Here is a 12,171-nt window from a genome sequence, read left to right on the forward strand (position 1 = left end):
AGGGAGGAGGGACTTGGGGGAGGGGCGTTGGAGATGCGATAGGTGGAAGGAGGTCAAGGTGAGGGTGATAGGCCGGAGTGGGGTGGGGGCGGAGAGGTCAGGAAGAAGATTGTAGGTTAGGAAGGCGGTGCTGAGTTCAAGGGATTTGACTGAGACAAGGTGGGGGGAGGGGAAATGAGGAAACTGGAGAAATTTGAGTTCATCCCTTGTGGTTGGAGGGTTCCTAGGCGGAAGATGAGGCGCTCTTCCACCAACCGTCGTGTTGCTATGGTCTGACGATGGAGGAGTCCAAGGACCAGCATGTCCTTGGTGGAGTGGGAGGGGGAGTTAAAGTGTTGAGCCACAGGATGGTTGGGTTGGTTGGTCCGGGTGTCCCAGATGTGTTCTCTGAAACGTTCCGCAAGTAGGTGGCCTGTCTCCCCAATATAGAGGAGGACACATCGGGTGCAGCGGATGCAATAAATGATGTGTGTGGAGGTACAGGTGAATTTGTGGCAGATATGGAAGGATCCCTTGGGGCCTTGGAGAGAAGTAGGGCGCAAGTTTTGCATTTCTTGCGGTTGCAGGGTAAGGTGCCGGGAGTGGAGGTTGGGTTGGTGGGGGGTGTGAACCTGACGAGGGAGTCACGGAGGGAGTGGTCTTTTCGGAACGCTGATAGGGGAGGGGAGGAAAATATATTCCTGGTGGTGGGGTCCGTTGGGAGGTGGCGGAAATGATGGCGGATGATACGCTGTATATGGAGGTTAGTGGGGTGGTAGGTGAAGACCAGTGGGGTTCTGTCCTGGTGGCGGTTGGAGGGGCAGGGCTCAAGGGCGGAGGAGTGGGAAGTGGAGGAGATGGGGTGGAGGGCACCTTCGATCACATCTGGGGGGAAATTGCGGTCTTTGAAGAAGGAGGCCATCTGGGTTGTTCGGTATTGGAACTGGTCCTCCTGAGAGCAGATGCGGTGGAGACGAAGGGGGCAGGGTGGGAGGAGGTGTAGTCTAGGTAGCTGTGGGAGTCAGTCGGTTTATAGTAAATGTCCATGTTGATTCGGTCACCCGAGATAGAAATGGAAAGGTCTAGGAAGGAGAGGGAGGAGTCTGAGACGGTCCAGGTGAATTTGAAGTCGGGGTGGAAGGTGTTGGTAAAGTGGATGAACTGTTCAACCTCCTCGTGGGAGCACGAGGCAGCGCCGATACAGTCATCGATGTAGCGGAGGAAAAGGTGGGGGGTAGTGCCAATGTAGCTGCGGAAGATGGACTGTTCCACATATCCTATGAAGAGGCAGGCATAGCTGGGGCCCATGCGGGTGCCCATGACTACTCCTTTGGTTTGAAGGAAGTGGGAGGATTGGAAAGCGCAGCCTGACCTGCTGCGCTTTTCCGGCAACACATTTTCAGCTCTGATCTCCAGCATCTGCAGTCCTCACTTTCTCCTCACCATACTCTAAGTCGAGAAGTGTGGTGCTGGAAAATCACAGCAGGTCAGGCAGCATCTGAGGAGCAGGAGAATCAACGTTTTGGGCATATACCTGAAATGTCGACTCTCTTGCTCCATGGAGGCTGCCTGACCTGCTGTGCTTTTCCAGCACCACACTGCTCAACTCTGATCTTCAGCATCTGCAGTCCTCACTTTGTCTCACCATACTCTGATTAATTTATTATTTCAATCAAACTTCCAGGCCCTGGGATTAGTGGCAGTGTAATAACAGATAGAGGGGCCTTTGTGATGTAAGTAGCATGTGACAGCATAAATAAAGTTCACAAGAAGGATTGTAGCAGCTCTAGGGTGATATGGGTCACTTTTATTTACTATAGTAGTTGTAAGGTTCACATTGCCCTATCTTTCCAAGAATTCTGAATGGTAACTTCAAAAAGGTCTACAGATCAGGGTTGGTGTTTTTACTCCTGTACTGAGATTAGATACATACTGACCTTGTGATAAATTGCATGCCCTTGGATTCTAAAATGGAAGTCAGTCAGTTTCTGAATGCATTGAGCTTTACCAAGGTGTATCGATTGTTTGGATGCCAGGTGAGGGCAGGGTCAAGACTCAGTCTACAGTAGGTCACAGATATCTGTTGTTAATAGCCACTTGAGAAATGCATAACTATCTGAGGAATCATTGATGGTGAATCATCAAAACATTCAGAAAATGATGAATTGGAAGAAAATTGGGAAATTTAAAAATCTCAAATCTCAGTCTGCAAGTGACATGACTGTACTTTTGACACTCTTGAGTTTTTTTGGTTTCAGTTAAAATTGTTGCACACAATAAAAAGACATTCTTGTGAATGGTGACACAATTATAAGTGCCTATTTCTCAGCCGACTGAACAACACAAACTCATGAATAAATCAGGTCATCCCATTGGCACTTAGCATTAGAATCAGGACATTAAAAGATGTGATTTTGCTAGTTTGTGCTGTCAATAGAAAGTTCACTTGTCAATGTATTTCAAAAATTCACACGTGCACAGTGTAAATTTTACTCCATAACTTTGCTATCAACAATAAAGGGGGAATACTCCTGTGGTGAAATCTTCCTAATTACAATTTTTAAAACTTGTTGAAGCCTGTGCAAAATGTGACAGGGTTTGGGGTTTTTCAGGATAGTCACAAACCTTTCAAATCTGTGTTAGCAATTTATGATTCCAAACAAGATTTTATATCATCTATAAACTGTAGAGCTTAAAAAACAGAGGGTACAGAAATAGCATAGACATTCTTGCATTCTATAACTAAATATTTATTTTAACAGAAACAGTCTGTCCTACCAACTGTAGCAGAGTCATGGAGCATGAAAACAAACCCTTCAGTCCAACTCGTCCATTCCAACCAGATATCCTAACCTAATCTAGTTCCATTTGCCGGCATTTGGCCTACATCCCTCTAAACCCTTCCTGTACATATCCTCATCCAGATGTCTTTTAAATGTTATAATTATACCAGCCTCCACCACTTCCTCTGGCAGCTCATTTCAGACGGCGCCACCCTCTATGTGAACAAATTGCCCATTAGGTTTCTTTTAAATTTTTCCCCTCTCACAATAAACTTATGTCCTCTAGGTCTGGACTCTGCCACCCGGGAAAAGATCCTGTGTATTTACCCTATCCATACCCCTTATGATTTTGTAAACCTCTATAAGGTCACCCCTCAGCCTCAGACTCTCCAAGGACTTGTCTCAATCATGTACTGTGGCAGTGTGTAAAAATGCCTAAAACTATCAGCCACGACTAATACAGCCCTTAGACCTATTGAAGCCCTTAACTGCTCCTCTAAGTGGCAATTAAGAGTTGCAAACTGCCTTCATTGCCAGAAAATACTGAGCAGTGTAGGCAGGCTGGAATGCAAAGGCTGTCTTTTAAGGATGGTAAAGAAGGTGGGACACATAAGTCAGCGTTCTGCATATCAGGGACACTCTGACTACCACCCCACCTTGTCTCCCTTTATCTATCTTGCCTGGCATCCCAATCCCACCCCAGCCAGCCCATTTTTCACATACCATAGCCTGTCTCATCCCTTCCATTCCAAAATCTAGGACTCACATCATTCTGGTTGACATCATCCGTCTTCTTGGGGATGCTTGCAGTCCTGGCAGTAACCACTAATGAGTCATGGTGCTGCTGGGACTGTTCTGGTCATCTCAAGGGTGGGTCTCCTTGTCCACTTAGGGGGCATAAGTCCAACCCTGAGTGTGTTTATGCTGCTCTTGCATGTTATTGCTACAGGACAGGCTTTTAATTGCCTTTTGTTCCAGGGAAGCTAACAGTATAGACCCAGCCACCCCCACTTACCCTCCCTATAAAATCCAGCCCATTAAGAAATTCACCTCATCAGGAGTTTATTTTATTCCCTAGCCACACTATGCATTGATATTGGTGCAAAGCAATACTAGGCAGGGTGTCAAATCAACATTAATTTCCAGATGAAGAGGTTGGGTTAAAGTTGTCATAGTTTTCAATGGATGTAAAAGAAAATTAATCTGTGATGCTTTGTTATATACACCCAATGTAGCTTGAACGAGAGATTCTGTAGTTTGAAGTCCACTGGCTGACATCATAGAGAGATGTATGACATGTACAAGGTGGTCATTCAGCAACATTCACTAACCTGTACAATTGTTATGCCACTTGTTTCTGAGGACCACCGGCATGTGTGTTCCATTGCTGAGGAAGTTGGCTCTGAATTCTATTAAGTTGGAAAAGTAGGCACCATCATCCTCTGAAGCCATATCATCTTTAGCCTCCTCCCCAAGATGCACTGTGATGCTAGTGGTGACCTCCAGCAGTCACAAAGACCTCGCTTAAAGTGGCAATGCTGGACCTGTTACCTTTGTAGCCACGTCAATTATTAAAAATCCATCATCAAAATATGTCTCCTGTTAAAATGTTGGAACATCAATGCAGTTGGGGAACTGCATTCTGAGTAGAACTGAACACAAACCATTCCACCTGAAAGCTCATTGTATTAGTGCCACACTCATCGCATGATCTCACAGTCCCAGAAAGTCAACAAATGCTGTGTGGTTCTGCCATGAATCATATGGGGACCACAACTCCTTTGAATTATTCAACAGTCTGACCTTCCATTTAATTTCCTTAGAGGGGTCCTTATTGACCATACAGTGGGGAGCTGCCAAAACAAACCAGTTCAATGTTAATCTATGACATTCTTGCTTCATCTTCCTGTTGAGAAGAAATTAAGTTTTTATAAGCTGTTGATTTTGTTCTGTATACTTACCAATCTGCCTTTTGGCATTTCAGCTGAGCTCTGCCTTTTCTTCAGTCAGGACCTTGTTAAATGGTTCACTTTTCCACACATCTCACATCATTTTCCTTTAGTAGATCGCACCCTCCTCATGACACTAAAGTTAAATGCCCTGCCTCAATCTTCCACATTCTGCCCCCTTGCCAAAGGTTACTAATTTTATTGAGAAAAGTATATATTTTTACATTATATGAATCTTTTGTTAATTTTGATTCCATGGTAGTTCAGCAAACTCAAAAATGGCTTTTCAGAGCACGTCAGAAAATAATATACTTGCCATTTTTAGCATAGTTTCAACAACAGCATGTGTTCATTTGGTTCATCAGTTCGTATGATATAGGAGCAAAATTAGGCCATTCGGCCCATTGAGTCTGCTCTGCTATTAGATCATGGCTGATATGCTCCTCACCCCCATTCCCCTCCCTTCTCCCCATAAACCTTCAACCCATTGCCAATGAAAACTCTATCTAACTCCTCCTTAACTTTACTCACTGTTCCCAACATCCACTGCACTTTGGGGCAGTGAATTTCACAGAAACACAACCCTTTAGGAGAAGTACTTTCTCCTCAGCTCTGTTTAAATTTGCTACCCCTTATCCTAATACTGAGTTCTCATCCTAGAATGCCCCACATGAGGAAGCATCATCTGCTCCACATCTATTTTATCCACACCTTTTACCATCTGATAACGTCAATTTGATCTCTCTTCATTCTTTTAAATTCTAAACAGTATAGGCCTAAACTGTTCAATCTCATTTAAATCATAGAATCCCCACTGTGTGGAAACAGGTCTGTGGTAATGGAAGGCACTCAACAAAAACAATCCGCTTTTTTTTCTCTCCCCATTGTCATTCGAAAGACAGTGTTCACTTTTTTGGCCCAGTCTAAATGTATTTCCTAATGGAGATTTTCCTGGGAGCTAGTTCCACTCTTCTTCTTTAATGTTCATAGAGCCATGGAGACAGGCCCTTTAGTCCAAACTGGTCCATGCCAACCAAATGTCCATCCACGCTAACCCCATTTCCCTGTACTTGGCCCATAACCTTCCATGTATTTCCTAACCATGTATTTGTCGAAATGCCTTTTAAATGTTAGTATATCTGCTGCAGCCACTTCCACTGGCGGCTCATTCCAAATGTGTACCACCCTCTGTGTAAACACATTGCACCTCGGGTTCCCTTTTATTCTTTCCCCTCTAATGTTAAACTAATCCTCGATTCCCCAACCCTGGGGAAAAAGACTCAGTGCAATCACCCTACCTTTGCCTCTGATGATTCTATACATCTCTTTAAGGTCCCCCTCACTCTCCTATGCTCTAAAGAGAAAAGTCCAAGGTCTCCCTGTAACTCAGGCCTTTGAGTCAAGGCAACATCCTTGTGAATTTCTTCTGCACTCTTTCCAGTTTAATAACATCTTACCCATAACAAGGTGATCAAAACTGAACACAATACTCCAAGTGCGGCCTCACCAACATCCTGTATAACTACAACATAACTTCCCAACTTCTATACTCAATGCACTGACTGACGAAGGCCAGTGTGCTAAAAGCCTTCTTCACTACCCTGTCTACCTGGGACTCCACTTTCAGAGAACTGTGAACCTGAACTCCAAGATCCCTCTGTTCCATTAAATTCCTTAAGGCCCTACCATTCACCATGAAACTCCTACCTTGAATTGACTTTCCAAAGTGCAAGGCCTCACACTTATCAATATTAAACTCCGTTTACCTTTTCTCCGCCCACTTCCGCAGCTGATCAAAGTCTTGCTGCAACTTCTGATAACCTTCCTCACTATTCACGATACTGCCTATTTCAGTGTCATCAACAAACTGACTAATCATGCCTCGTACATTCTCATCCAAATCATTGCTATAGATAACTACCAGTAATGGGCCCAACACTGACCCCTAACACACTCCACCAGTCACAGGTCTCCAGTCCGACAAGCATCCTTCCATTATTACTCTCTGCTTCCTACCACCAATCCAATTTTGTATCCAATTGAAATCCATATAGACTAACATCTACTGCTGTGCCCCAGTCAACCTTTTTGGTCACTTCATCAAAGAACTCTAGCAAACTTGTGAGGCATGATCTCCTACTCATAAAGCCATGCTGACTATTCTTAATCAAACCCTGTCTATCTTATGTATATCGTGTGCTTCAGAATCTTCTCAAGTAATTTATCCACACTGATGTTAAGTTTACTGGTCTATAATTCCCAGGCCTTTCTTTGCAGCCCTTCTTAAATAATGGTACAACATTCGCTACACTCCAGCCTTCCGGGACCTCACTTGTGGCTAATGAAGACATAAAAATATCAGCCAGTGCCCCCTCAATTTCTTCAGTAGCCTCTTGCAGTGTTCTTAGGTATATCTGGTCAGGACCAGGATATTTATCCACCTTCATGCATTCTAATATATCCAATGCCACCTCTACTGTGATATGGACTATCCCCAAGATATCATCACCAACTTCTGCAAGTTCCCAAATCTTCATGTCTTTCTCTGTGGTAAACACAGAGGAGAAATATTCATTGAGAAATTCGCCCATGTCTTGCAGTTCCACACATACACTTTGGTCCTTGAAGGGCCCTATTCTCTCTAGTTATTCTTTTTCCTTTAATATGCTTAAAGCACCTCTTTGGATTCACCCTAATCTTCTCAGCTAAGGCTATCTCGTGCCGACTTTTCGCCCTCCTGATTTCCTTCTTCAGTCAACTCCTGCATTTCCTATATACCTCCAAGGATTCCCTTGATCCCAGCTGCCTGTACCTGAGCCAAGCCTCTTTCATTTTTCTGGTCAAGGCCTCAATATCCAAGGTTCCCTATTCCTGCCAACCCCACCCTTCACCCTCACAGGAACATTTTGAGCTTAAACTCCAGCTATCTCACTTTTAAAGATCTCTCACTTGCCATAGGTCCTTTTTCCTGCAAACAAATGACTTTAATAAACTCCTTCAAGCTCCTGCCTAATTCCATCAAAATTCGCCTTCCCCCAACTTAGAACATGAATCAGTTGACCAATTTTGCTGGAAATGTCACTTGAAACATCAGTAATTGATGCATATGCATGAAATTAAGCATGAGGAAGCACATACAAAGGCCCAACAGCCAATTGCCCACACATAGGATCATAGAATCCCTATTTGCAGAAAGATGCCATTTGATCCATCAAGTCTGCACCGACCCTCCAAAGAGCATCCCACCCAGATCCCATCCTATCCCCAGACTCTGCATTTATCATGCTAATCCACATATGCTGCACATCCCTGAACACTTAGCACTGCCAAAGCACCTGATCTGCACATATTTGGACCGTGGGACAATACCTCATAGCACCCAGTGGAAATTTATGCAGATAAAGGGAGAATGTGCAAACTGCATACAGACAGTCACCCAAGGCTGGAATCAAACCCAAGTCCCTGGTGCTGTGAGGCGGATCTGAAAGTCCCTACCATCGTCCCAGTGGCAAAGAAAAATGTGCCTCAATGACTACCACCTGCTGGCTCTTATCTCCATAATTAGGAGGTTCAGAAGGTTAATCATGGTTCACATCAATTCCATCCTACTAGATTGCCTTGATTCTTTGCAATTCACCTACTGGCGCAACAGGTCCACAACAGACACCATTGCCCTGGCCATACATTTATCCCTTGAACATCAGAATAGCAAGGATACCTACATCAGGCTCCTACTTATTGACTATAGCTCTGCCTTCAACACCATAATTCCAAATGAACTCATTTCTAAACTTTGTGAGCGAGGTCTCAGCTCTCCCGTCTGTAACTGAATCCCCAACTTCCTGACCCATAGACCAAAGTCAGTAAGAATAGGAGACAAATCTTTCTCCACAATAATCTTCAACACCAGTATTCCACAAGGCTGCGTACTCAGCCCCCGACTGTACTCCTGATACACTCACTGACTGTGTGGCCAAATTCTGTCTCAACTCTGATTGTAAGTTTGCTGATGACATCACCATTGTAGGTCAGATCTCAAACAATGACAAAACAAAATACAGGAAAAAGTGAGCACTTAGTGGCATGGTGTAAAGACAACAATCTCACCAACAACATCAGCAAAATGAAGGAATCGGTCATTGACTTTAACAAGTGGAGTGGAGGGCATAGCTGTGTCTGCATTAATGGTGCTGAAGTGGAGACAGTCAAGAGCATCATGTTCCTGAGAGTGATGATCAATAATTTATAGATGCACAATCGAAGCTGGTATGGCAACTGTACCATTCAAAATCGGAGACAGTTACAGAGAGTGGTGAACTCGGCCCAGACAATCACAAAGGCCAACCTCCCATCTATAGAATCCATCCAGCAGGCCCGCTGTCAAGGAAAGGCCACCAGCATTCTCAAAGATCCATCCCACCCTGGCAATGTTTTTCTACAACCTCTACCATCAGGGAGAAGGTACAGAAGCCTGAACATACACACCAGCTGGTTTTGAAACAGTTTCTACCCTACTGTTGTTAGAGTACTGAATGGACTCACAAACTCTGAACATTCGCTTGTACTTGTGTTTTTGTTTTTGCCGCTATTTACCTATTATTTACTTATCTATGCTACTTACCTCTGTGATCTGCCTGTATCGCTCGCAAGACAAAGCTTTTCACTGTGCTTCGGTACACGTGACAATAAATTCAATTCAATTCAGTTCAAGACTGCGACTAATGACAGAGAGTCATGCACACAGGCTAGTCCATCACATGAACCAACCTTCCATCCATTGACTCTATCCATCCTTCCCACTGCCTTAAGAAAGCAGCCAACATAATCGATGAACCCTCTGACCCCAGTTATACTCTCTTCCGCCCTCTTCTGACATGCAGAAGATAAAGATGTTTGAATAGATATACTAACAGATTCAAGCACAGCTTCTTTCCTGCTGTTATCAAACCTTTGAACAGATTTCTCAAATGTTAATTATGATCTCTTTCTTTCTCTGTCTCTCTTCACCTTCTCTGTGGCTATAACACCATATTCTGTCCTCTGTCCTGCTAACCTGATGCACTTTGTATAGTACAATCTGCCTGTAGAGCACACGAAACACCACTTTTCACTGTATCTCGGTACATGTGACAACAATAAATCAACCAATCAGTAGTGCTAACCACTGTGTCATCATGTTACATGTTAACTAAACATAAGTAAAAGGGTAAATGATTTTAATCAGGAGTAACTATATATTTGCAATGACACAAATTCATGAATCCAAAGGAGAAAGTGCATCCAATCATTTTTTTCAACAATCAAACCTCAAACAGATCATTGTTTGTAGCAAACTGCCTGGCTTGCAGGACAACACCATACAACCTTATCACAGTAGAGGCTGCAAGACGTGTCAGAGTGTCTACACAGACACCACCTTTACATGTGGGGACACCTCCTACCGTGCACATGGCAGGTACTCATACAAGTCAGCTGACGTTGTCTATCTCATATGCTGCAGGCAAGGATGCCTTGAGGCATGGTACATTGATGAGACTGAGCAGAGGCTATAGCAATGGATGAATGGGGACTGCACAACAATCAACAGGGAGGAGTGTTCCCTTCCAGTTGGAGAACACTTCAGCGGTCATTTCATTCAACCTCGGATCTTTGGGTGACTGTCATTCAAGGCAGACTTTGAGACAGGCAACAACAAAAGGTGGCTGAGCAGAGGCTGCTAGCCAAGTTTGGTACTCATGGGGATGGCCTCAACCCGGGACCTTGGGTTCATGTCACACTACAGATGACCCCACAGCATCTCACACACACACACACACACACACACACACACACACACACACACACACACACACACACACACACACACACACACACACACAGACCCATACATTCACTCAGACCCTCACTCATACAAAAACTCTCTCTCATACACACACATACACTCCCACACTCTCATGCACACATGCACCCTCTCACAGACTTACACCCCTTTACACTCACACTCACACACATACACACCCTCTCTCACAGACACTCAACAACCACCCATCCCCATACACCCACATGCACACACATACAAGTTTGGGGGTGAATTTGTACTTGCAGAATTACATTTAATTTTGCTCAAAAACTGCATGAATCCATGTAAGATCCTGTAAATCCGTTTTTTAGATTAGAGTCAGTCTGAACATTGGGGCACAGACAGCCTCACACAGGGCAGCTCACACCTTCAATGGGCCAACACGGCACCTGTTGTTAAAGTTCACTTGAGAATGTAACTTTAAAAAAGTTCTGCGAAAAATGTTCAGTCTAAAAGATGAGAGACTTAAGAAACAATCCAAGTTTTTTTCAATATATAATTTCAGTTACATCACACTGTAAACTTTTGTTATAGTTTTGTGTCTTATGATCTTATACTCCACAACCACCTGATGAAGGAGCAGCGCACCGAAAGCTAATGCTTCCAAATAAACCTGTTGGACTATGACCTGGTGTTGTGTGATTTTTAACTTTGTCCACTTCAGCCAACACCAGCATCACCACATCATGACCTTTCTATTTATGAAATTGTAAAAGGGTTAATTTCCAAAATGAAAAACGTTACTTAATTTTTAACTGCATATTTAAACATGGCTTACATACGAATATTTAACTGGAGCCAATGTATTTGTATCTTCCCAACGCAAAATATGTTATGAATTGGATGCAACGGCTCTGTACCCATACCATCATGTACCTGGCAGAGTGTTTATTCTCCAGGTGTAATCCTGGAACAACATAACTGGGAAAATGCAAGCGGAATGCAAAGGAAGTCACAGTAAATAAATCTAAGAATTAACACACCTTTCCTGAGTTTTGAAAATCCCACTGCTCGATAGAACATAGCCTGTACTGCTTGATTCAGTAGTGGCTTCTTAATCTCCTCCTGCAGTTTGACTGCTGTTGTCTTTGATTTGTCCTCCCACGTCGCATCTCCATCTGTACATGTATCGACTATTTCTGGTAAACTCTGGTTCCTTTGCGTTTCAGTGCTGTTACTTGTCCAATTGTTGATTATCCCAGTGTCATTAATCACACAAATTATTTCTTCGGCTGGCACATTTTGAACGTCCTTAATGAGGGTCCCTTCAACATCTGCAATTATCCTCAAAGCAGTGTCACATCCTTTGATTGACATCAGTTCATCCTCAAGCTGTTCCTCTGGAGAGCAATGATTCATTCTGGGAATCTGCAACATCATATAGTGCTGATGTAACCTTTCTAAGTATTTCTGCTGATGTTTCTTCTCTGCTTAGTCCCTGTTCCTAGCATTTCTTAAATTTTCAACATCAATCTTTTCTTCTGCTGTCCCATCTTCGTTCCCCAATATTTGGGGCAGATGATTTTTCACAAGCTTATGGCTGGCAAGCAAACAGATGATATTAAAATTTGAAGGGTTTTTATAAAAGAACATGTCAAAC

General features: G+C 43.6%; 1 protein-coding gene across 1 annotated transcript in view; it reads right to left on the reverse strand.

The window, feature by feature from the left end:
- Positions 1-11,930, reverse strand: part of LOC132833589 (protein polyglycylase TTLL10-like) — a 53,314-nt gene extending 41,384 nt beyond the window's left edge. The window contains exon 1 of the mRNA XM_060851957.1: positions 11,555-11,930. Within this exon, the coding sequence (XP_060707940.1) occupies positions 11,555-11,930 (376 nt within the window). The remainder of the gene's footprint in view (positions 1-11,554) is intronic.
- Between the last annotated feature and the right edge of the window lie 241 nt (positions 11,931-12,171).

This window comes from Hemiscyllium ocellatum, chromosome 37 (assembly GCF_020745735.1).
Source record: "Hemiscyllium ocellatum isolate sHemOce1 chromosome 37, sHemOce1.pat.X.cur, whole genome shotgun sequence".
NCBI classification, from domain to species: Eukaryota; Metazoa; Chordata; class Chondrichthyes; order Orectolobiformes; family Hemiscylliidae; genus Hemiscyllium; species Hemiscyllium ocellatum.